At 41.2% G+C, this 26,786-nt stretch overlaps 1 protein-coding gene across 1 annotated transcript in view; it reads right to left on the bottom strand.

Moving 5' to 3' along the window:
- LOC124719770 (nematocyst expressed protein 3-like) overlaps positions 1 to 26,786 on the bottom strand; it is a 137,433-nt gene extending 110,647 nt beyond the window's left edge. Inside the window, exons 1-2 of the mRNA XM_047244968.1 lie at positions 26,706 to 26,786; positions 7,698 to 7,931 (exon numbers count right to left, since the gene is read on the bottom strand). Coding sequence (XP_047100924.1) covers positions 7,698 to 7,931; positions 26,706 to 26,786 — 315 coding nt within the window. The remainder of the gene's footprint in view (positions 1 to 7,697; positions 7,932 to 26,705) is intronic.

The raw sequence follows: 26,786 nt of genomic DNA, 5'->3' as shown, positions 1-26,786 counted from the left end.
GACGGAGACGGCGAAACAATCAGCTGACGGCAGCTACGAGCCCTCCTCGCGTGAAAGGGAAAGTTGCAAGGGGGAGCCTCTGCTGACGTCACTCACCCTCACCCCAGCTGAGCCTACGGCCAGTCTCAGGGGCCACGCCGCGCTAGCCGACAGCTGCGTCATCAGACACGCCTCACAGCAGGCATCGCAGTGGTAGCCTCTGCTGACGTCACTCGCCCCAGATGAGCGGGCTGGCCACCTCCGTAGCCACGGCGCGCCAGTCAACAGCTGTGTCATCTGACACACCCCCACGGCAAGCATCGGCGGACACCGCTCGCCTGAAGTTGGGTAACCCCTGAGGTGAAGCAGCGGACTATGGCGCTGAAGCACCCATATGCAGCGGGGAATGACGACCGGATGACTGGCACCCTGGACTCCGGTAGCCCTCGCTGTCATCATTATAGTTGTCGTCGAGACATTATGGGACTGATGAATGATGATGTGTTTCAAACTGCTCTGTCGTGAAGAAGGAGAGAAAGGAACTGTTTACGAGATATGATTGCTGCCAAGGCTAAGGTACCTACGAAGAATTATTTACTCTGTGGATCGCTAAGTAGGTATAAAGTAAGGAAGGACAGACAGGCGCCATTGAGAATGGCTCGACAAAGGAAGAAATGATCTCTCAGGCAATACGATTGTGATGACCAAATGAAAAAGTAGAGCATGATGCTCGCCTAGTTTATCGGTGATCCGTAGCTCAGGTCATAGTAATATTGAAAGTTTACTGACAAAGGTTAACTGAGGAGTTTTGTTCAGAGATAATCTGGTTGGTGGTAGGCACAGGTGGCGGAGCTGATGAACAGATGTAAGAGGAGTGGGCCACGCTGTTACGTCGTGTTTCGCGAGGTACATGATCACATAAACAGACGGCATACGGAGTCACCGGCACTTGGATGTGAAGTTAGGTTGTCCTCCAAGTATCTTTGTAATAATGCCCTCCCCATCGCCCCTAGGTTGTGGTACATTGTCGATTAGCGTGTGACGATATGAAAGTAGGTAAAGTGCATTTTGTGTTTGTTTATTTTCAGGTCCATCGATTTTTGTAACAACTTTTCTCTGTTCTAATGTTTGCCACTATTTTGTACGTCTGTTTTAGTGATATGTGGTACAGTGTTGTGTTTGGATAATTTATCTTTATGATAGTTCACTTGAAGTTTTTTTGTTGACGTTTTTTATCATGTTCACTTGGAATCTGTCAACAGGTTAGATTAGTGTTTCTTTAATTTTATTATGTAGCTGAAGTATGTGTCTTTTGTTGTTGTTTCTGTACTATGCACAGTGTTTTTACCATTGCAGATAACTCTAGTGTTATTTTCTTTGTGTGTCTAGGTTATGGACTTAGTTGTGACGTGCACAATGTGGGCGTTGTCCCATATAGTTTAGAGGCTTTTGTCTTTGTTTGTGTAATAAGGTAACATTTAATTTTAGTATAACTTGTGTTCTTATAATTGTCATCGTTTCTTGATGTTCCTTTATGTGCATTAGAATAGTTCTATTGTAATTTGTTGATGTGTGTTTGCACACGTCCATGTTGGTAAGGATTTAATGAACATAATTTTATTGAAAGGTGTTCTTCTATTTTGTGATGTATGTGATATTTCCTGGAAAAAAACTTTTGTCTCCATTATAGAACTACGATTTTCACGAATAATTTGATATTTCTCATGAATTTTTTAGTTTTGCACTTACATCATAGCTAGATAAGTAAAATTAGTTGTCTTTAAGGTGTGTTTGAGAAATCCTTTGATAATTGATTGCTAAGGCACGGACGTCGTGATGTGGTATAGTATTGTGTCGTTCCATAATAATATTTTACTTTGTTTTGCCCTTAGTGTAAAACGGGCGCCCAGTGAATTTTATGCCTAATTTATTTGTTAATTTTGCACTTTTCACTCAGATTTTTAAGTGTATGTCAGCATCATTTGATTTTGCACATGACATTTCTTTGGCTCATCTTAATGTAAATTCTTTCGTAAATTATTTTAGCATTATTGGATTTGTTTGTTGATCTTGCACTTTTCACTTAGAAATTTACATTCGCTTGGCAGAACCATCTGATTTTACAAATGACATTTCTGTGGTTGATTTTAACTTAAATTTTCATCACGAAATGAATGATTTTGAATGGTCATCACTTGTTTGCCTAGGATGTTAATTTAGACATTTCCTAAGTTATTCACTTTCTATGTCGTTTAAAGGCCATCGCAGTATGCCAAGTGGCCGCTTATTTGATCCGCTCGTAGTGGGAATATTCATTCATGCCAGAGAGCAGGACGTTGCAATTTTTTTATCCTTTTCTATAGCACAAACTACTGTTTGCAATTGTTTTCATTTTTCTGTTACGTAAGCATAGAACATAAGATTGGTAAAAGAGATGAACCAGAATTGTCCTCCCATGAGAAGAACATTCCGGATCATTTCTTTTCATCCACGCATCGGGTGATGAAACGGTACAGTAGTTTCCGCTCTATAAGCAGCAGGTTTCGCTGCTCGCTCGCACCCGGAAATACAAAGAGGCGTCTCCGCAGACAATTTTATTACACGACGGGGCCGGCCGCGGGTGCAACAGAACCCATGTGGACGGGTGGAAAGAAATGTGTCAGGCTTCATAATAAGTATTTATATGTGTCGTGTATTTGCATTTCTTGTACGAGGATGTGAATCTGCACACGAACTTTCTTAATCCTCCTCACACCTTTCCGTAAAGCGTGGCCAAATCTTTGTTGGGAAGTAGTTCTGTAGTATAGAAGTGCCAACCTTACTCCTGGCTAGGGGATCAGAGAGACACCACAGGCAGGTAAAAGTCAAAGACTTTCCAGTGTCACAAGATTTGGGGTGGAGAGGTTGGTCACGGCCAAGTGGTTCGACCACCCCCTCCACCGGGCCCAGGAAGACCTCCGGGTGCCCGCCATATTCTTGGAGTGTTACAGAAGACGGGTAAGTGAGCAGACGTGCCCTCAGTGCGTCTGTCTCAATGTTCACGCACGCAAGAGAGGTATTTGAATATTTGTACTAATTCTTTTATTTCCAGCTTCGGATTGTGTAAGGAAATGAATGATCTCGTTAATTTAGGAAATTTGACCCCTTGTGTTAATGTATCTGGTCCCCAGTTTGCCTGTTATCCTCCTCACGTAGTGGATGTCCTATGTAAAATATTGGGAGGCTTTGGTGGTATACATTTGGCCAACGCAATTCCGTCTTGCACGTAGAAAAGTGCGTGCAGATTCTTATATAATATACCCGAGCTATAAATTGTAAAATTGTAATATCTGTAAACTGGAACAATTGTGGCAATCGCTGTAAGATCGAGTGCTAATATTTAAAATAAATACGTAATCAATTGTCATCAATCTTTAATATTCCTTAAAAATCTCAAAGAAGTTAAAGGAATTCATTTAAAATAAAAGCTATAGAATGCAGGGCCCCACACACCAGCGTGTGAGCCCTCCAGCCCCTTGCCTAGTATTGTACAGACAGTGCACGCTCTCTAGGTAGCGCTCTCAAGCTCCCCTCCCCAGTTATACGTTGCGCAATTTTCATTCAGGGCTTGACGACTTCAACTTTCATCTGGCGTCCCTAGGCAAGGAGGCTTGACGGTAATCTTTCAGTATTATAGAATACATTTGGCAACCTCTCACTTACACCTGTCTCATACATGTGGGAAGCGTTTCGGGCTGAACGGAGGAAAGTAGATGGTTAATTTACAGTCTTTAGAAACAGTAATACACGATATCTTCTCAGTGCAAAAAGGGCTGAAAAAGTCATTGACCTAAAAGGTTGAAAATTAACTGCATTTTTCAGAATTAAAGACAGTCCTTTAGTGTGAGGTTGAGAACGTATTATCCTCCTTCACACCAGTATGTGCAAGGCAAACCACCTCTCAGTTGTTACCAACCGCACAGCGGTTAACGTCATGCAGGTTCATAATGTACGAAAAAAAATAGTCACCGTTAAGTATACAGTACGTATTCCATATCTCTAGTAAACTAGGACTGACTGGGACTCTACCCGACAGGTCTGTTTACAGACACAATCGAGCACAGCGTGGTCATTTGCTACCAGTAAAACCACCAACGATGCAGCTACGACTCCCAGATTCATGATCAGCAGTTGGGACTGACACAGAAACACGCACACCGTGCGCGCCGCACAGGGCACGGGCCCTATATGACGACATGCGTGGCGGAAATCTTTCCGCAGGACGTCCTGACCACAGCGAGTACGCCGCCTCTCGTCCGTGCGGAGGGACCAGCTGCCCGCACACATCCGTCACACAAAACTATCCGCTCCTTTTATCGGTACTAGATCTACATTTACGTCTGATAGTCCGCAAGCCACCATACGGTGCGTGGCGGTGGGTACCGTGTACCACTACTTGTCATCTCCTTTCCTGTCCCACTCGCAAATAGAGTGAGAGAGAAACGGCTGTCTGTATGCCTCCACATGAGCCCTAATTTCTCGTGTCTTATCTTCGTGGTCTTTACGCGCAGTGTATGATGGCAGCAGTAGAATCGTTCGGCAGTCGTTCGGCGGTTCTCTAAATTATCTCAGTAGCGTTTCTCGAAAAAAATGTCGTCCTCGCATTCCCGAAGCATTATCCGCAATACTTAGGCGTTGTTCGAACCTACCGGTAATAAATGTAGCAGCCCGCCTCTGAATTGCTCCGATGTCTCCCTTCAGTCCGATGTGGCAAGCATCCCAAACACTCTTTCAGTGCTCAAGAATTGGTCGGACCTTTACAGGTGAAAAACTCTTTCCTTAAATTATCCCAATAAAGCAATATCAACCATTCGCCTTCCCTACCATAGTTCTCACATGGTCACACTATTTCATGTAGCGTCGCAACGTTACACTCAGATATTTAAAGGACTTGTCTGAATCGAAAACGACTTCACTGTATCCAAACATTACATGATTCATCTTCCTACTCATCTGCATTAACTTACCATTTCCACATCTAGGGCTAGCTGCCATTTACCACATCATCTGGAAAATTTTAGGAATTTTGTGGTAAATTTCTATGAGCCTAAACTGCTGAGGTCGTCGGTCCCTAGACGCACAAACTACTTGAACAAACAAACTAACGCTAAGGACAACACACACATAGCTCCAGGGGGGGAGGGGGGAGGGGGGAGGAACCACGGTGGCAAGGCTCCTCATGCCACGCGGCTCACTTCAACTGGAAATTTTGTCTAAGTCGTCTTACATCTTCCTTCGGTCACTGAACTTCGACGTATCACTGTACACGACATCATGATCAACAAACAACCTCAGATTTGCTGCCCACCGTGTCTGCCAAATCATTTATATACAGGGTGGTCCACTGATAGTCACCGAGCCAAATATCTCACGAAATAAGCGTCAAATGAAAAGACTACAAAGAACGAAACTCGTCTAGCTTGAAGGGGGAAACCAGATGGCGCTATCGTTGGCCCGCTAGATGGCGCTGCCATAGGTCACACGGATATCAACTGCGTTTTTTTAAACCCCCATTTTTATTACATATTCGTGTAGTACGTAAAGAAATATGAATGTTCTACTTGGACCTCTTTTTTCACTTTGTGATAGATGGCGCTGTAATAGTCACAAAGATATGGCTCAGAATTTTAGATGAACAGTTGGTAACAAGTAGGTCTTTTAAATTAAAATACAGAACGTAGGTACGTTTGAACATTTTATTTCGGTTGTTCCAATGTGATACATGTACCTTTGTGAACTTACCATTTCTGAGAACGCATGCTGTTACAGCGCGATTACCACATTAATAGAATAAATGCTCAAAATGATGTCCGTCAACCTCAATGCATTTGGTAATACGTGTAACGACATTCCTCTCAACAGCGAGTAGTTCGCCTTCCGTAATGTTTGCACATGCATTGACAATGCGCTGACGCCTGTTGTCAGGCGTTGTCGGTGGATCACGATCGCAAATATCCTTCAACTTTCCCACAGAAAGAAATCCCGGGACGTCAGATCCGGTGAACTTACGGGCCGTGGTATGGTGCTTCGACGACCAATCCACCTGTCATGAAATATGCTATTCAATACCGCTTCAACCTTACGAGAGCTATGTGCCGGACACCCATCATGTTGTAAGTACATCGCCATTCTGTCATGCAGTGAAACATCTTGTAGTAACATCGGTAGAACGCTACGTAAGAAATCAGCATACATTGCATCATTTAGATTCCCATCGATAAAATGAGGTCCAATTATCCTTCCTCCCATAATGCCGCACCATACCTTAACCCGCCAAGGTCACTGATGTTCCACTTGTCGCCGCCATCGTGGATTTTCCGTTGCCCAATAGTGCATATTATGCCGGTTTACGTTAGCGCTGTTGGTCAATGACGCTTCGTCGCTAAATAGAACGCGTGCAAAAAATCTGTCATCGTCCCGTAATATCCCTTGTGCCCAGTGGCAGAACTGTACACGACGTTCAAAGTCGTCGCCATGCAATTCCTGGTGCATACAAATATGGTACGGGTGCAATCGATGTTGATGTAGCATTCTCGAAACCGACGTTTTTGAAATTCCCGATTCTCGCGCAATTTGTCTGCTACTGATGTGCGGATTAGCCGCGACAGCAGCTAAAACACCTACTTGGGCATCATCATTTGTCGCAGGTCGTGGTTGACGTTTCACTCGTGGCTCAACACTAAACGTAACTATCCGGCGAACGGTCCGGACACTTGGATGATGTCGTCCAGAGTACCGAGCACCATACATAGCACACGCCCGTTGGGCATTTTGATCACAATAGCCATACATCAAACACGATATCGACATTTTCTGCAATTGGTAAACGGTCCATTTTAACACGGGTAATGTACCACGAAGCAAATAGCGTCCGCACTGGCGGAATGTTACGTGATACCAAGTACTTATACGTTTGCGACTATTACAGTACCATCTATCAGAAAGCGAAGAAAGTGGCGCAACTAGAACATTCAAATTTCTTTACGTACTACACGAATATGTAATAAAAAATGGGGGTTCCTATTTAAAAAAAACCTTGTTGATATCCGTTTGACCTATGGCAGCGGCATCTATCGGGCCTACCATAGCGCCATCTGTTTTCCCCCTTCAAGCTAGACGAGTTTCATTCTTTATAGTTTTTTTGTTTGATGCTTATTTCGTGAGATATTTGGCCCGGTCACTACCAATGGACCACCCTGTAAATAAAGAACAACAACGGTCCAATAACACTACCGTGGGGGACTCCTGATGAACAGTCACCACGTTTTTAGGACGACAGCAAGTTCCACTAAGAGACTTGTAGGAGATGTACACAAGTGATGACAAAAAAAAAAAAAATCGCCAGACCTGACCTTGTTTAGTATTGAAGTGGGAACTGAGACAGACTGTAAGTAGCTGCTCTTATTGTAAAAATTAATTTTGCTGATGACAATGAGTGATGCTGAACACTTTATGTAGATATTGCGAAGATGCTTCGAAACATTCCGACCACCGACCACCGAGATGATGCGACCAGGGAGCGTCGCCGGCACGTGACGCGCAAAGCGAAGTATGCAAACAGACTACTGACGAAGGGAAGGTTATTCTTGCGACGGTTAGGGCAGTAAATCAGAAAAGCTGCTGACGAAGCGACGAATCTGGCAGGTGGTTGTGATCCGGTGGCTGGGAGCGCGCGCTGCCGTAGCGAGGGGTGGCGAGGGGGCGGCGAGGGGGCGGTGCGCTGCCCGCCACGGGAGGCGCCCGCTCCGTGAAGGCCCGGCAGCGCAGCAGGCGCGGGCGCCCGGCTGAACAGGAGCCGCCGGAACACTGCCGCCGCCGGGAATGACCGCGCCCGTGCAGCGGATGTCGAGTAAAGCCGATACGTCTGTAGTGAAATGTACACACGGACTGGTGTACGTAAAACTCTGAAGAATCTGAAACAGAGAAAATATAATTGTTGCCAGAAACAATTAAATATTACGCCGACATTTACATAATAAGTGGATGAGGCCTCACAGTGGCGTAGAATGCCGTCGCAGAGTGGTTGCCGATTTGCAAACACATGCTATGCAATACGCCCTCACCAGCGAAAACACGCATAATGTTTTGTGACTGACTGGTAGACGATGCACGTGTTCCCCCAACACGCAGTTCGCCTCGGTAGCCCCCGGTCAGCGTCGCCGGGTGCCAACCGAACGGGCCCCGGTTCGATTCCCGGTCGAGTTGGGGCTTTCCTCCTCTCTGGGACTGGATGTTGCGTTGTCCTCATTATTATTTCACGACCGACACGAAACTCGTCTAGATGGCCTCAAAGAAGACTTGCACCCTGCGGCGAGTCCCAACACTACAGGATTAAGAAAAAGAAAATCAGCACACAGCAATAGAGACAAATTACGACGTAAAAACTGGACGGCACGCAAAGTGCGAGACCAACACTTACATACACTGACATTTTACATTTATATTCAGTGACAACGGAAGAAAAATAGACTGGAAAAGTGTGTGTCACTGTCAATAATAGTAGTCGGAAATGTAAAACTGAGTACAGTGTCGAGAGAAAAATTATTTGCTAAAATACAATATTGGTAATAAATGAAAAGCACCAGTTTGCTTTTGTTCTGCAGTATTACTTTTCTTGTGTTGACCGGTTTTCGGCTTACACAGCCATCTTCAGACATTTACTGAGTATTCTCACCAAAGAAGTTACAATGATTGTAAACGACATTGGAAGAAAATTTACAAGTCTAGATTGAAGCAGAAACATATAGTAAGTGATATCTTTGACAGTGTGGTGGTGATGCAATGAAAAATTAGAAAATTGAAAAGTAAATAAATAAAAATGGAGTTGACAGGAAAAACTTTAACACAAAATGGGAACGGCACGCCTACATAACAGCTTCTATTAATAAACAAAACGAATAAAATAAAATAAAATTAGTACCTGACAAGGTTTCTGCAGCAGGTATAAAATATGGAGAGTGATACACACACCAATTAAAAGAAGAAACAATTATTAATGTAATTACAGAATATAATGTTGTTCGCAGATATTGTACCTTCTTTGGTGCCAATACTCAGTAAATGTCTGAAGATGACCTTGTAAGCCGAAAAACAATAAAAGTAATACTCTAGAATGAAAGAAAACTGGTGGTTTTCATTTATTATCATGTTTTTCTACCAAGAACTACCAGTTAACATGATGTAATATTGGTTATGGAAATTTGTTGAACAAATGAAGTTAATTCTCCCTGAAGGGTTTGAAATTTACGGGAAGCGCTATTAAAAAATGTCGAGAGCTTCAGTTACGTGAAAAAGTACTAACAATAGCGAACAAAAATAACTTAGGCACATTTGATGATCTTTTTTATTTTTTTTTTACAAAGATATTTCTGTAACGGCAGAATTGTACGGCCGTAGCGGACAGCGCCAGAGTCGCCGCGCTGTGCGCTCATCACGCGGAATGCTGACGGGAAAGGCAATCTGAGTTTCGCGCCGTGGCGTGTACACAGTCGCCGACTACGAAGAGGAGTCTGAGACCGACCAGTTGCAAACCTGTATCGCTCTCGACACAGTGATGACGGGTTACCAGACGCGCGTAATGCATTGTCGCACCGTCTTTATTAATAAATGGTAAATTTAAGTTTTCCGTGTTCCACATTCTGCACTACCCGGAACTACCGCTCACGTATCCCACCCTAACAGCAAATAGATGCAATAACATTTTACTCGGCAGTCCAAAAGACACCGTTAGAAAAGTGGTGCCAGGTGTGGGATTATTTTCGGAAAACCTGCAGTCCTGAAAAGTGCAGCGATGTGTAAACTTAACATAGGAGCATCTTCACGACAACACAGCAAGCAGCAGCAGCCAAGAACATCGTCCGACAACACGGGGACATCCAGCGCTGGAATTCAGGTTAGTCTCCTCAAATTGGCTTAAAGCGAAAGGCAGTGGTGGATTTAAAATTTTTCTGTATTGAGTGACCGGTATACTCTGCATTCAAAATGGTAGACGCAAACGCGAGTAACAGGGTCGATCTCCAAACCGTTATAGAAGAACTACGAAGAGAGATTCAACAATTAAAAGCAGATAAAAGCGAGCGTAGCCTCCCGGTTGATTTGTCACATGACGGCACTTATGCTCCAATAAAGAATTTTTCACTGTTGCCATCTGTACCAGTGTTCAGTGGAAAACCTGAGGAAAATGTGAATGTATTTTTTCTGAAACTCAAAGGCGCAGCTCTGTTGGGTTCGTGGACTGATTCAGATAAGCTAGCAGTTGCTAAATTGAGAATCCAAGGAGCCGCACAGGATTTCATTAGTGCCGAGCCGATTTCCGTGAAAACAGAAGTTTACAATCATTTTAAAACGGTAGTGGTTCAGAGGTTCAAACGCAAAAATGCAATCAGATACTAGCGTCAGCAAATTCATAGTTTGCGCATGCATCTATCGAGCAATTCGCTGATAGAATCCGAAACATAAATGCTCAGACTTACGAGCTTGTAGGTGACGAAAATGAGAACCGGATCCAACTTTTCGAAGCCGATCAGAGAGCACTTGACACATTCAGCCATGGGTTGTATGGGGAAGAAGTAAACAAAGCAGTCAGACTCGCACGCTGTAAAACATTTCAAGAAGCAGTAGAGGCAGCTGTTGGTTTTGTCGAAGCATTGAGACGCCCAAATGACATGCGAAAAGAAGGACGTCGCGTGTTCAACTCAAATGTGGAATGTTACCGACGCAATAGGCCCGGTCACGAGCGCAAGGACTCTAAGGAGAACAGGACCTGCTACAACTGTGGGATACAGGGTCACTTAGCGAGGAACTGTCGCAAGAAAAAGAAACCAAATGTGAGCAGCAGACAACTCGGCAGATCTTTGAACGAGTGCGGGGACGTACGTGCCACCACAGCGTCCGCCCCTTGCCCGAGGCAGTGATTCCTATTACTGCAGCTGAAAATCAATTCGATAATGACTTCGTGATAGGTGCTGTTTATCGCGGGGAAAATATTACATTATTGATCGACACGGGAGCACAGACCTCATTAATGTGGTGTTCTATAGACGCAAGGAACAAGCAGAGACCGCCAGTGTTTAGTGTGGGGGCTGAACGGTGGGAAACTACGTAAATATGGGGAAGTTGACGTAGAATTGTGCCTTGGCCGGTACAAATACACAGCAACGGTGCAAGGGGTTTGTAATAATGAAACGCGCTACCATGGTGTACTTGGATTTGATTTCTTATCCGCTAACTGGGCAGAGATATTTGTCGCAGAAGGAAGGATCGGACTAGGTCGTAACAATTACAACCCGGAAAATAATTCTTCATGTCGCACTCCAAGGAGCCGAAATTCTGACCGATCACCCCGACCGACGTATCAGTTGAAACCCTCCGAGTCATAGTGCAAATTACTCAGCCACAGCAAGTTCCTCAGGGAACAGGAAAGACAATCCATGTTGAAGTAAAGTCGCCGCTGATCAGAAAAGGAGCTCTGTTGTTGACCGAACGGTCGGAAAATTGTGAAATATTGAACACAATGCATTGTTATGTTGCCCGAAGTATAGGCGTAGCTACAATGGTGAGGCCGAATGTGGCGAGAGTCCCAATAACAATAACGAATACGAGCAATACAGATGTCGTTTTGCCACGAGGAACGAAGGTTGCTGAAGTGTCAAGCATAAGTAAAGACGATGTACTGCCGATTCCAAACGAAGCAGCAGATGTAGCAGTCACGAAAACAGATTCGTGTAGTGATATTGAAACATTGAAACAAGGAGCTGAAAATGAAATCGAATTAAAGAACAAAATTTGGAAGAAGATTGAACATTTGTCAGCTGATGATCAGAAGATTTTAGCACCTGTTTTGTTATTCAGATCTTTTCAGAGAACGTTCAAATTACCTGTTACTCACTTAGTTCAGCGTCGCATACACACTGGAAATGCAGCGCCAATCACGCAGAAGCCTTACCGAATTCCATTCGGTCAAACAGAATTGGTCGAAGATACGGTCAAGGAACAACTAGAGGCCGGAATTAGTAAACCAAGAGATCCTGCCGATCCACCATGGTCATCACCGGTGGTCCGAGTAAAGAAGGAATCTGTTTTGGGCGAACCACAGCTCCGATTTTGCGTTGATTATCGAGCTTTTACCCGTTACCAAACTTGGTAGAAAGCCTGGACTATTTGGGCAGATGTCGCATATTCTCAGTCTGTGATCTAACTAGCGGATATCACCAATTAACAGTGCATCCAGATGATCAAGCAAAAACTTCCTTTGTAACTGCAACAGGAGTGTACAAATACCTCTGTATGCCCTTTTGACTGCGTAACGCCCCAGCTACCTTCAAACGCCTAATGGATTCTGTTTTACGTGGGCTCACCCCAACACAAGCTCTTGTATACTTTGACGATGTGATATTTTTTGATGAAAACACGAGGCTACACACTGAGAGACTTCAAGCAGTACTTGAGCGCATCAGAAGTGCGAACTTTTCTTTATCAATAGATAAATGTCACTTCGCACAAAGTGAAGTGAAGTACCTTGGACATGTTATAACCAGTGAAAGTGTCCGCCCTGATCCAAAATTAAACGAAGCTGTCAAAACTTTGCCTGAACCACAAACAGTCAAAGAATTACAATCATTTTTGGGTTTATCGAATTTCTATCGCCGCTTCAAAGCCCATTATGCAGATTTCGCAAGGTCAAGGACACAGTTACTTTAAAAAAGAGCCACATTCATTTGGGTAACAGAATGCAAAAATTCAATGGAAAAACTGAAAACTGCTCGAACCACAGCTCCAGTTTTGCCCTATCCAGATTTCAGTAAACCCTTCATCCTCTCCACAGATACTTCAAATTTTGCAGTTGGTGCTATTTTGTCCCAAAAATTTGGTGGACAAGAACGTCCAGTATCATTTGCTTCCCGGCAATTAAATAAGGCGGAATGTAAGTACACTACCACTGAAAAGGAACTTTGTGCTCTGGTCTTTGGTATCAAACAAAACTGATGTTTCTTAACAGGAAGAGAATTCACTGTAATCACAGACGATGCCAAACTTAAATAGCTGTTGAGCTTAAAGGATTCCAGTTCGAGACTAATAAAATGGATATTAGAACTGAGCGCTTACCAGTTCGCAATTATCCATCGTCGTGGAAACAACATGTGAATGCTGATGCGATGAGTCGTAAGGTGCGTGTTTGTGTCACCAGAAGACGTGAGGAGGAATTAAAAGCAGCCCAAGAAGAAGATCCACAATGCGAAATATGGAAAAATGATCAACGGTTCGTAGAAATATATGGATTGCTGTACAAAGTTACTAACAAAGGGAATCGCCTAGCTATTCGAGGAAGCATGAGAGAGCAAATCCTAACTAAACAACATGATCCCTTACTATCAGGACACTGCGGTGAAAAGGCAATGAATGTCAAAGTAGCTGAAAAGTACTGGTGGCCAAGTCGTAAGGCTGACGTGTTTGAGTTTGTTTCACAATGTGATTCCTGCAATAGCCGGAATTATTCGGGAAGAACTAAGGCTCCATTACAAGAACTGCCAGAGAGTAGTGAACCTTTTGAAAGAATTGGGTTAGACGTCGTCGGTCCCCTGCCGAAGACTAAGGATGGAAACAAGTACATATTGACGATATTAAATCATTTCTCCGGATATCTTATGATGGTACCAGTACCTGATCAAAGTGCTGAAACCATAGCTAAAGTTTTTGTGAAGGAATGGATTCTAAAGTTTGGATCTCCATTAAGCATTATCAGTGACCAAGGGACGAATTTTATGAGTGATTTACTTAAACAAACATGTAATCTGACGCAAATAGCGCAGTTGAGAACCGCACCAGCACAACCTGAAGGCAATGGTCGCGTCGAGAGAGTACACAGAACACTCATTAAAATGCTTAGCCACTATGTAAGCAGCAAACACGATAATTGGGACGTCTGTCTTCCATATGTTGTAAATGCCTACAACGCTAAAATGCACTCATCAATGGGCCTCATTCCCCATGAAATTGTGTATGGACGGAAGATGCGTTCACCCTTGGAGGTGAGCCGCCAGCAGTGGTGGATGTGGGGAGAGAGATGGCGGAGTTTGGACGTTTGTAAGACTGGATCTCATGAACTGATATATATAATATAACTTTTGAACAATATTAAGGTAAATACATTGTTTGTTCTCTATTAAAATCTTTCATTTGCTAACTATCCCTATCAGTAGTTAGTGCCTTGTAGTTTGAATCTTTTATTTAGCTGGCAGTAGTGGCGCTCGCTGTATTGCAGTAGGTCCAGTAATGAAGATTTTTGTGAGGTAAGTGATTTGTGAAAGGTATAGTTTAATGTTAGTCAGGGCCATTCTTTCGTAGGGATTTTTGATACTCAGATTGCGTTGCGCTAAAAATATTGTGTCAGTTTAAGCTCAGTCCTGTATAATTTTTCTAAGGGGATGTTTCAACTTATAACCGCCGTAAGCGTCAGTAGTGCGAGTGAATGCAAGGTGTGTTGCGTTTAGCCGAGTGCATATGTGAATGTGCTGTGCAACATAAAATCGCAGGTACTGCGCAAGGTGCTCAACTGTAAATAACATCTGTTCCACAGGCCGCCGAAGATGCATATTTCTTCATATTCATTGTTTAATTCTAGTGTGTAGAACTTATTAACCATGTTTACTGTAATTCATTTCTTTGTTATGTTAGTGTGTTCCATTACTGCTGTAGACGTAGTATCACAGAATGCAGGTGTGTTGTTTGAACCACAATCAGACATGGTCGTCTCAACGCACAGTGCTACAATTGTGTCTAAATATAATTTGTCTGAGATTCACCAACAATTTGATTCTGTTAAAAAACAAATTGATTTGATCAGTTCAATTAAGAGTAATGATATAGTCTTGGAAACTGGCACCTCTTGGTATAACAACTGGATTACTGCAAAAATGCAAGTAGAATCCACTTTCGCTAGCTATGAGCAAGAGATTAACTGTTTGTTAAAACTCTTGCCACATAAAAGCTTCATTAGGTTCAAACGTGCCTGGTTTTATTTTAGAGGTAGGGTTCTTCATACTGTATTTGGTACCTTAACTAGCCAAGATCTATTGGACATAAAGGATAAAATACCAGCTCTAGAGCAGCAGTCTAACACAAATTCAACTAACCTTTCTAATGAAATAATTGTGTTAAGAAATATGCAAAAGACCGTTACTAACCACACATTGTTTATTGAACAAATTGTGAAAGAGTTCATTACACATTTTAACACAGTTCACAGAGAAATGAATGCAACCATCCGTGAATTATATGCAATTTTTCAAGCTGTGAGAGATTTAAACACCCTACTGTTAAGAAATACTGACAGTTCATGAAACGCTACATTTAATGCTCTCAATTTAAGAATAGCCTTAGAAAGTAGTTCAAATGATTGCTTGAATAGTGTTTCATTGCATCCAGACGAATTTTTACAAATGTTGCTGTTGATTGAACGTAAGCTACATGCATCATCTACCATGATTTACCCTGTCAATTCCTACAATTTATATGCTTATTACAGTTTAACTACCACATATTCTTTAACGATTGGAGATCAATTAACTGTAATTGTTTCTATACCGATTGCCAGATCCATGCATTATTTTGAAACGTATAAAAATCATACTTACCCTGTGAAATGGAGCCAAGTAGGTATTCACACAATGTATCAGCTAAAGGATTATTTATTAATCAGTAAAGGTAGAAGATATTTTGTATCCCTGAATGAACATAACGTTCATAAGTGTAAACGTAGTCATAAGCTAATTTGCCCAGAGACGGCAGTATTCTTAGATAGTAGAGTGTACAGTTGTGAGAAAGATTTGTTTATGAACAATCCGCCTCGTGGCGATTGCCCTAGGATTTTAATGCATCTTCATCAACCATTCCGTAAAAGATATTCTGAAGGTAGAATATATTTGTTTAACTCGACTCTCGAAATCACATTTACCTGTAAAATGTTTGAGACACCTAAACTACATTTCACATTCAAATTAACTGGTAGTGGATTAATTCTGAATGTTATGCACTGTGATTTATCATGTGATCTGTTTGAAATGCCTTCTGTATTACCAACCAACTTTCATGCAGATGCGAAATTCCCTTTAACAAGGATGTTACCTGTTTATTACAATGAATCATACTTACTGACCTATGCATGTACTTCTCTGTCCAGCTTACCCGAGAATGATAATTTAATTACGGATATCCATGAAAGTGTAATAAATAATAATAATGAGTTAAATTTCTTAGAAGTAGTAACTAAAGTTAAGTCTATTGAATCTTCCAATAATGCTAATCCATATCTGATTGTCAGTGTTGTGTTCTTTGTACTTTTATTGATGTCTCTTGTATGTACAGCCTGTGTTGTGTATGAAATTGTTGTCCTGAAAACACGCTCGTCAGCGCCCATCGTCACTGTGTCTGCAAACAGAGTAAATGTCGAAGTGCCTCCCAACGCCGCCATTGGCGAGACAAACGCACGACGCCCAGGAGGTCGTCTCGAGCAACCTTCGGTAGCTCGTTTTCACGAGGGAGGGTGATGGTAACGGCAGAATTGTGCGGCCGTAGCGGACAGCGGGAGTGCCGCCGCGCTGTGCTTATCACGCGGAATGCTGACGGGAAATGCAATCTGAGTCGCGCGCCATGGCGTGTGCACAGCCACCGATTACGAAGAGGAGTCTGAGATCGTCCAGTTGCGAACCTGTATCGCTCTCGACACAGTGATGACGGGATACCAGACGCGCGTAATGCATTGTCGCACCGTCTTTATTAATAAATGGTAAAACTAAGTTTTCCGTGTTCCACATTCTGCACTACCCGGAACTACCGCCCACGCATCCCATCCTGAAAGCAAATGGACGCAATAACATTTTACTCGTCCGTCCAAAAGACCCCGTTAGACACCACTATATAGCAAACCGTCAGCATCAATCCATCTGTTTTGTGCTGCAGGAAAACCATTTAACTGGTGCTCTCTTCCCTCGACATCTTATAACACACTCTACGAGGAACACTTGTGGTTCTGATCTCTTCTCCATTTCCTCATCATAAAAGCATCCTGATATTTCAGTGCCACTGCTATCCTTTCAGATGTGGGTTCTGCGATTTGTTTTCTACACTTTGTAAACTGTGATACCTCACCTGACCAGTCTGGGATGTAAGACTTCTCAAATTTTGTCTTGTGTTTTCAGATACATACCAAATCACCTGTACTAATTTTCTGGTTACGTTGATCTAGCATTTTAATACTATAGTACACCGTATCTATGAGTTCATTATCAAGAAAATGGATTAGTCTCAGAATGAAACTTTCACTCTGTTGTGGAGTGTGTGCTCACATGAAGCTTCCTGGCACATTAGAACTGTGTGTCAGACCGAGACTCGAACTTGGGACCTTTGCCTTCTGTGATGCTTGGAAGGTAGCAGATGAGGTACTGGCAGAAGTAAAAGTGTGAGAACTGGTAGCGAGTCGTGCTTGGGTAGCTCAGCACTTTCCAGCAGAGCATTTTCCAGCAAAAGGCAAGCGTTCTGGGCTCGAGTCTTGGTTTGGCACATACTTTTCAATCTACCAGGAAGTTTCTTTGATTGATCTTATCTTTATTGTGCAATGTTTCCTTCGATTATACTGTGAAATTATTTCTGGAAGGATATCTGTCCATTTTTGCCAGCTGCGAAGATTAAAACGCATCCACATTTGAACTTTTATTGTTCTATTCAGCTTTCCATGATACTCGTCTTCAGATAGGTGAATGTTGGGTGGTGATGTTATCCATACCGCTGCATAATGGTCATGAAATACCTGTTGCAAAACTCTCCAATATCATCGGTTTGGAGGTTACCAAGATATCGATTCATCCCCATCTGCAACAAACTCTCATATACCTCCGTAACATTCTCCCCATTTTTGTTTGAACAGGAAAATTTTGGATACTTATCAATAACCATTAAAATATATTTGAATCTGTTACTCTCATGTGAATATTTCCACATATCTACAAGATCAGCCTGCCATAAGTCATCCAAACCTTTAATCATTACATGCCTATGATGATATGTTTTGCATGCTGGTTTTTGCAATTCTCAAACTACCATCTCCATGCTCATTCAATTACCTATCTCTCTAAGCTCTGAAATTAGTGAGACAACCTCATTTGAATGAGTGGTATTGTCCACAGCAACTGACACCATGAGCAGTGGTGATCGCTCTATTATCTCATTGGGACCATGAAAGTATATATACTGAGGGGAATGATTGTTGACTCTTTCATGCCGAACGTCCACATCATCACCACTGCTATACCGACCATCTAATGATAAAGGTTTTATAGTGTCTCTGTATTTCGCACTGCATTGGTTTCCTGCTTTCCTGTATACACCAGTCAAACGTAGTATTTGACATTACACCTCCAGATCTTCAGGTGAAAATTTTACTGTTTCTGATGGTTTTAGGAACATGAGGTTCAGTTATACTGGCGTTCTTTGAAATTCCCTATCCCATATCTGTATTGTCTTTTTTTCATTTAAAGTTATAGGCTGCACCCCCAAACATGTATCGTTTTTCTCCACTGACATGGAATGTTTGGTCTATCCTAGCATTTCTGTGATGGTTAATGAAAGCTGCAATACCATCATCGTCGCTGCTGTGTAAGTTCACTGAGAGTGTATCGAGAGATTCCGTAACTAATTTAAACATTTCTCATGGTGTCAGCTTTCGCTTTAAATATCCTAACCTTAGCAACTTAAATTATTCAGTGATGACCTCATATTTATTTGACATTTTGCTGTATAATAAGCAGGCTGCTTCACATGCTGCACCTTATATATATTTCACTCAGCCTTTACAGTTAAGTCATGTAGTTTTCTTTTCAATTCCATCAACCTTTACAGCTTAGTCATCTACTTCCTTTCTCAAAATGATGCAGGTGTGCATCTCTAGTTCCTTAACCCTAGCATCTAATTCATCGATCAGTCTCAAAAGGGTCTGGACATATGTCTCCAGCTCTTTAACTTAACGTCAGAGGGACTGAAATTCTCCATCATGTTCAGACCCATTCTCTGTCTATGCGTACCTATTCTCTTGCACTGAGTGCCTGACATACGTGTGAACTTGTCCATGACATGATGTATACTAACATACTCATCGCTATTTTCAAAGCTGTATATATAGAAGCTCCTAAAAATTCCGTCTATACCTACCATCATTTAGTTTCCTTGATTTATCAATAGTAAGAAAGCTGTACTGTGTGTGATACCAGCAGCTCCTTACTAACATCTGAGGTGATCAAACACCATATTAAGAATGATGTCTTACCTTTCGTGTTGTTCAGGGACTACCATTAATCGTGGTCACTGCAGTGTAATTATTGTCCATGAATAAAGGTGTCATTTCTGTTCGTCTCATTTGTATTGCTTTCAGTTACTTTCTGTAACAAACTGTAGCAGTTTTCCCTCTGTGTGGTTCATCTTTCCTCAAGCTACATTGCTCGACTGTGATGCATAATGCAAAAGTGAGTTTCGTCCATAAGTTTTGCACACCAGTATAAGTACAATGTTTTGGAATAATTACAGTGAAGGTTGTTTGCTTCATCAAAAGCAGCACTCTCGCTCTGTAGAATAATCCTCTCCAGATATGAGAGTTTTCTGTCATGGCTATAACTGGTTCTGTGTCTCGTGAAATTTGTGTGGAGGTTATTAGTGCTCAAACAACAATAATGCAGGATATTTGGGTTTGGTACGCTGTGCTGCTTCTCTTGTGTTAGATTCTGTTTCCTTCAGTGTAACTGTTTCTTCACAGTGTAACGATCCATGGTTGATAGTCTGTGACATAAATTAAATGTAATGATGCCAATTTCCCTATTTTTAAGACCAACAACACTTTTATTCATATTTGAGTGATTCTTGGTTTTTGCTGGGAAGCTTTGTTTATTAGCGTAATTTTCAGTTGTTACTTTTTATTTATCCTGTTTAAATATAATAAGAACATTTGGTATGTTATAAATTCAATAATATGTACATCTGAGATAGTCATCCTGTTTGCATAAAAATAAGTCAAATCATTTGTGTGAGTTAGAAATAATTGAAATGCGGCAAATTAACACAGCAGTCCTATTTTTGCTGTCAATATTAAAGAACACAGTAACCATTTGCATTGTAAATACTTAATATGGTACTTGGTGCAACAATAACGTATGGCAGAAATTGTAGGACACATTCCTCACATATAGATAAAGAAATCATGATATAGGAACATAGGTCAGGAAACGCTTTGTTTCCATGTTACAACTCATTTTCTCCAACTAATTAATCAGGAGAACCACATGTGAATAGGACACACTAGCATACTGCACGCTAGTCTTTCTCGCAGGGCATGTTAAATATGTCCTCCATGGGCATTAAAACATGCATCAACCCCCCATTTTAGAGTATCTTAAATGCGCTGCTGTATCCCTGGAGTATAGCGTCTGGTTTCACAGCCTTCCACAGTACATGCATGGAGTCTTGGAACATATTGTACTGGAGTTCCATTCACAATAGCTAAGCGCTTTCATTCAAAAGCCCCCACAAATAAAAGTCCACTTGGTTTAGGTCTGGAGAGCATGGAAACCATGTTGCTTACTACCTAACCATCTCTCACCAAGTCTGTTATGTAGAAGTAGAAGCCAGCGGACATTAACACTAAAATGAGGAAGTGCTCCATCGTGTATGCACTATACGTTTTGTCACACAGCTAAAGGCACATCTGGTAACAGATCAGATAGAACATTCCCTAAAAAATTATGATAAATTTGTCTATTAAGCCTGAGTGGAAGAAAATAATGACCTCCCAAACAGTCACCAACAATGCTGGCCCAACATTGACAAAAAATCTTTGTTGATGACTTGCTTCTACGGTTGCATGAGGAGTGACATTTGCCCATACATGTCAATTGTAAAAATTTAAAATCTGATCTAGTTGAAACGACGCCTCATCTGTGAACAGCACTGTTGACTAAAATTAGGGTTGATTCTTTGTTGAATAAACCATTTTAAGAAGGCTACCCGTTGCAGGAATATCAGATGATGATAGTGCCTGCACACACTGTAAATGGTGTGGATTAAGCTGGTCCTCATGTAACACTCGCCAGACAGTCATGTGGCCAATGTTCAGTGGTGCAGCTATACATCTTGTACTGACTCGTCGTTGTCAACTGCATGAAGAATTGACATCCACCACCTGTGGCAGTGTCCTCATCCTTCTAGGCCTGCCCCCCCCCCTCCCCCATAGCGAGTATCAAGCTTAAATGTTCAATGTTCCCTAAGGTGACGACCTATTGTTTCAAACGTTTTCCGTTGGGGCATCTTCATCCTGAAAATCCCTCACAGTACAAATGTTGAGCGCAAGCAGCATTCCATACATCAAATGCGGCATTTGGGTACACTGCCACTGCATTAACCAAGTCTGTGATTAACTCTAATGCGAAGACAGTATGTTTGCAACGTTTGTACTGATCTCTGGAACAATTGTTACCTGTAAATAAGCAATGACGTAGGTAGCATGGCAACAGAGACATGTAAAACAAAACACTGGTGATGCGAAATGTAACCAGATATCACCAGGAGCTCATATTCCCCATGATTCTAATGATATGTTCTCATGTATTTTCCGTGATTATGGAGTTAGAGAAAAAGAGTTATAATATGGAAACAAAGTTTCCAGACCCATGTTCATATAACATAATTTCTTCTTCTATGTGTGAGGGATGTGTCCTGCACTTTGTGCCACACATTTTTGTTACATCTGTACATCTCTGCTACAGAAACGTTTTTGGGTCTGTGATAGTGAAATAATGACAAGCTGGTAATTAGTTAGTTACCTGAATTAGTTAATCATGGTGTATCTGTTCTGTGAGTAAATTACAAGATGTGTGATATCTTCTCTGTAATTGTAGAAACTCATAAAATAAAAAAGTTGAAATAAATATAAAAGTGCATCACATAATTGACGTTTCAGTCTCGATCTACAACCTGGACCTGCCTTTAGGAAAACTGATATGCTCTATGGGAGGCTATAGACTCTCTTGCCAGGAAGAAGATGAGTACCACTATTACATTACATTCTCTCATGGAAGATTAGTAATACAATTACTTTATGTTCTCTTACTGATACTATTAAACTGCTTTAAACCAGAACATAAAACCATAGACTGAAATGTTTTTCAGCAGTGAAACAGTGTCCAAAATGTGTAAAGAACGGAAGATGACAAATGCAGAATAATGAGGGACTTGGATCATACAAATTTATAGACAAATTGAGAATGGATCACACTGACGAAAGCAATAGCTGAATTGAACTGTAGCACGTGGAGATAAATGCAGCCAACAATACTTCTTAAATAGATCAGTGTTATCAAATACTTTATTTGTCGTTATTTTATCTATAAGAAATAAACGGAAACGCTAATGACGAAATCTGTGGTGGAAAGATACTCGCAGTAATAGTGGGATGGCGACAGATGTGCAAAATAGAGATAAAAACTCAAGATTTAGAAGGAATTATGAGAACGTTAATAGTTAGGTTGGAAAAGATGGAAGCAAGATTAATGCAAGATGCTGGCGAACAATTACATTCAAAATTTTAAGAAAAGAACATTCAAATAGTTCAAAATTTAGATGCAAAACTTAAAGAAAGCAATGAAGGATGGAAGGAAGGAAGACTAAGGTTTCATGCCCATCGACGTTGAGGTCGTTAGTAATATAGCACACACCAAAATTTTTCAAGGATGAGGAGGGAAATTAGCCATGCCCTTTCAAAGAAACCATCCAAGCATATGCCTGCAGCGCTTTAGGGAAATCAAAGAAAACTTAAATCTTGGTGAATTCATGCAGATCTGCACCGACTTTCTCGCAAATATGTGTCCAGTGTGCTGAGAAATGCGCCACTTTGCTTACTAGAAATCAATAGAAAACTGCAGTTCAAGTTAGCAGAAAACAGTGATTAATTGTGAGTGTATAGGAAGGAAATCAATCAAAGAATCAGAAAAATAGAAAGTTAAATTGAAATTTATTGTGATAAAATGTTAAATTTGAATGAGTGTATCAAAAATCGGATTCAATAACGCAAGAGTTCCTTTGTGTGAGACTGAAGTGCCGAGTTGAAATTCTAGATTCACATATTTTACTGATCACGTCAGTTAAGCATAATCTATTATTGATTGTGTTAATATCCGTTTGTATTTTGGTCTATTGTGAAATTCGAACATTCGCGAGTGTCACAATGAAAACCTACTGTTATTGTTAATTCTAGGCTTAAACTCAATTTTGCTCTTATAAGAATTTTGAGAAGAGTAGGCCTATCCTTTTGAAAACAATCTTTCTCTAATTGCACTGTATAATTACTTGAGAAATATTTTACTTGTGACAAATTTCAGTCGCTTACAAAACTATATTTTCGCAAGTTACCAGTACGAGTGATTTTGGATAACTTATTTCGTAGAAAATCAATGTCTGTTATTCACAGTTACTGCCAAAGAGTAGATCACCCCAAATTTCACCGTATATCGACGCAAATAAATGTGCATTTTTGAGAATTTTCAGAAGCTGCTTGTGCTGTGCATAATCTAACTTGTTGTGATTTAGGTACTGTAGCAGACACATAATTTTCCATTAAAGAACGTACACATTACCTACATTTTTCATAAATTAACTCCATTTTCAAATTTCCAAGTAGCTATAACTAACCTTAAAAAGTTTAGTCTCGTCTTAATAGAAATATTCCTTTCTATATTTGCTTCAGTTCTTACGTGAATTAGTAGCTTTTTAGCTCAATGAACGTAAAAGACAACCAGCAGGATTAATTTAAAGTTATTTGTTCACTTTCCTGCAATACATTGCGCCAGCCAAAATTGAGCCCTGGAGTGAATGCAATTCTCAAAAATGGGATGAGCTGGTTGACTTTTGTAGGCAGCTGGAAATCGCCTTCACAACTGTCAAAGGACTGTCAGCTGCTGCGAATCAGTGTGGTGAAGAGTTCCCAAGAGTCATGTACCTGTGGTACCAGTATCAATGGTGAGTGAAGTACTGTCCTCTGCTGTGGACCCTGTCTCCTCTGAAGAGAGTACAGAATCTCTCATTACTCGTGCACTAGACTGTAACTGGCGTTTCAGTGGTAGATACAGGCGTCCTCCACAGTGTCAACAGGGACCATGGAGGCTTAGGGTGCTGTACTGATACCCTAAATATCAATTTCTAGGTGCTGTCATTCACTGAAATTGAAACTGAAACTAAGCCAGTGGGACTCACTTCACCTGTTTTTGGGAAACCTGTTTTGTCCAGTGTCAGTAGGAGGTAAACTCATAAAGGCAGAGGTGTATTAACTGTTGGCGGTTCAGTTGTACAGGGAATAATGGTACCCTTAGGGAAATGGCAGCAAGGGACAGGAAAGGGCATGAGGTGCACCCTGTGTGTATATCCGCAGGCCTCATTCAACATGTTGAAGAGGCTATTCCAACAGCCATTGTGGTAATGAGGTGCAAGCAACTGCAGATACTTGCACATGTTGGAATAAATGAAGCCTGTTATCTGGGCTCTGAGGTCATACAGGGATCATTCCAGCAACTGATAGAGAAGGCTGAGAAGACCAGCCTTGAGTACAGTTTCAGCAGACCTCACAATTTGCAGCATAGTCTCCAGAACTGATTGTGGATCATTGGGTCTGCACTGAGTGGAAGCACTGAACCAGAGACATCGAAAGTTGTGACAAGCTAGACCGCTACTTCCTGGACTTGCGCCATTTTGTTGAGAACTGTAGGGTGCCTCTAGATGGGTCACGTGTGCACTACACATCAGAGGCTGCTGCCCAGGTAGCTGATTGTATGTGGGAGCAAACAAAAGTTTTTTTAGACTAGGCGAGCTACTATGCAATCCTGGGAACAAGAGTTGCAGTAAATCCAGAAGTAGTATCAGTGTAAGATCGAAACAAATGCCTCCCACAGGTGAGAGCATTAAAATCCTAGTGGTTAACTGCTGAAGCATTCGCAACAAAGTGCCAGAATTCAAAGCACTCGTGAAAAGCAATTAAGCCTCCATAATACTGAAAGCCATTTGAAACCTGAAATTGATAGCAATGAGGTTTTGGGGGAAAATTTAAGTGTACATCGAAAGGATAGGCTAATGGGAAATGTAAGTAATGTATTTGTCACAGTACACAAAAACTGAAATCCACTGAGACAGAAACTGGAGCTGGATGAGAGACTGATTGGGCAAGACTCTGTATCAGTGGTGGACATGAAATGGTAATTGGATCCTCTACTGCCTTCCAAACTCATCTCCTGATGTAACCATAAACTTCAGAGACATTCTGTGGGCTTGAAGTACTCTAAGTAGGTGTCTATGATGCAGTTTGATGTTACATAAACGGAAATAATGGCAGAACTGAAGTGATGAATAGAGCTGGTATAGATCCTGGTGTGTTTAAAACAAAAGCTTTTTACATCATCGACGAGAGCTGGGTCAAGAAAGCTAATGGATCAATGTCTGACCTGCAAATATGGGCCAGGGAAATGTAAAGAGAGAAGAGAAATCTGGAGGATGTATGATTATGGACGATTTTAAAACTGAGGTAAGCTTGTAACATGTAGAAGTATGAGCAGAAAATTTTTGAACCTCATTTTCTATGTTTTAGGTTTCTCACGTTATTATAACCATTCAAATTTCTGGAAAAATAATATTCCTGCATATTTTATAATATTTTCCGTTAAAACACAGCTCCTTTTTTTTTACACATGCAAGGTTTTAGATTTGTACATTAATAAATATGGCTGTAATGATTTTTTAAATAAATGTTTACATTTTCCATTATATCTCCCCTTAAGGTACAGTAAGTACTTTAGAGCCCATGTCTCCTATGCAGTTTTTCTTGTTATGATATATATACTACTGCCTCTCAAAATATGGAATACTAGTTTCTAAAACACTGTACACATTTGTTTCTGAATTTGTCCCTTTTACTGTATTTTATTCTTTCATTTCCTTCTCTTGTGGACTAACAACTGGCTATTAAATTTTCAAAGTTCTTCCATTTTTAAACATATTGTAATTTTTGCACAGTATCAGTCTACTCATGGTAAACGTATTGGCACTTTGTACTTCTAATTAATTTTGATTTGCACAGTTAAAATAATTATTGCTTACCACATTTATCCTCATTATCAACACAGCCTTTGTATTTGTGTTGTTATTATTACTACAGTATTTCTGAAGACTCCTTCCATTACGATTGTCCAAGTGTTTCAAATGTTTTCTTTTTCTGAGCATGTCACTTCAACAGTTCTGCCAGATATGGAATATGACAACAACTACCCTGGGACACCTAATGGCCAGCAAACCTTTTCTTATAGATAGAGTTTTATTTTATTCCGTTACTGTAATATAAACCAACCTCAGATCTGAACAAATTCTGCTGCCTGTAATTTTATGTCCCTAACAATATCCCTTCACCTACACCCTGGCCTATTCAAAAGGGGTTAAAGGTCAAGAATGTACAACTCTGTGTGCTAGTCCAAACAAGGATCCCTAAATATTAATAATTTTTGTCTTTTCTTTTTTCGTTACTGTTCTACCTTGTGTGCTCAATCATAGCTCGGTGCATATGCTAGTGCAGTGGAGTTGATTTAGTCCGATATGCCTGTGAGTCTTTTTTTATTTACTTGTGCTAAAGCAGACATGGTTTGTGCCATGTACAACAGCCTCACTTGTGTTTTATCTCTGTCACAGAGCAGGCAACCCAT

Source organism: Schistocerca piceifrons, chromosome 11 (genome assembly GCF_021461385.2).
Source record: "Schistocerca piceifrons isolate TAMUIC-IGC-003096 chromosome 11, iqSchPice1.1, whole genome shotgun sequence".
NCBI lineage: Eukaryota > Metazoa > Arthropoda > Insecta > Orthoptera > Acrididae > Schistocerca > Schistocerca piceifrons.
This window is presented reverse-complemented; position numbering and strand designations above follow the sequence as displayed.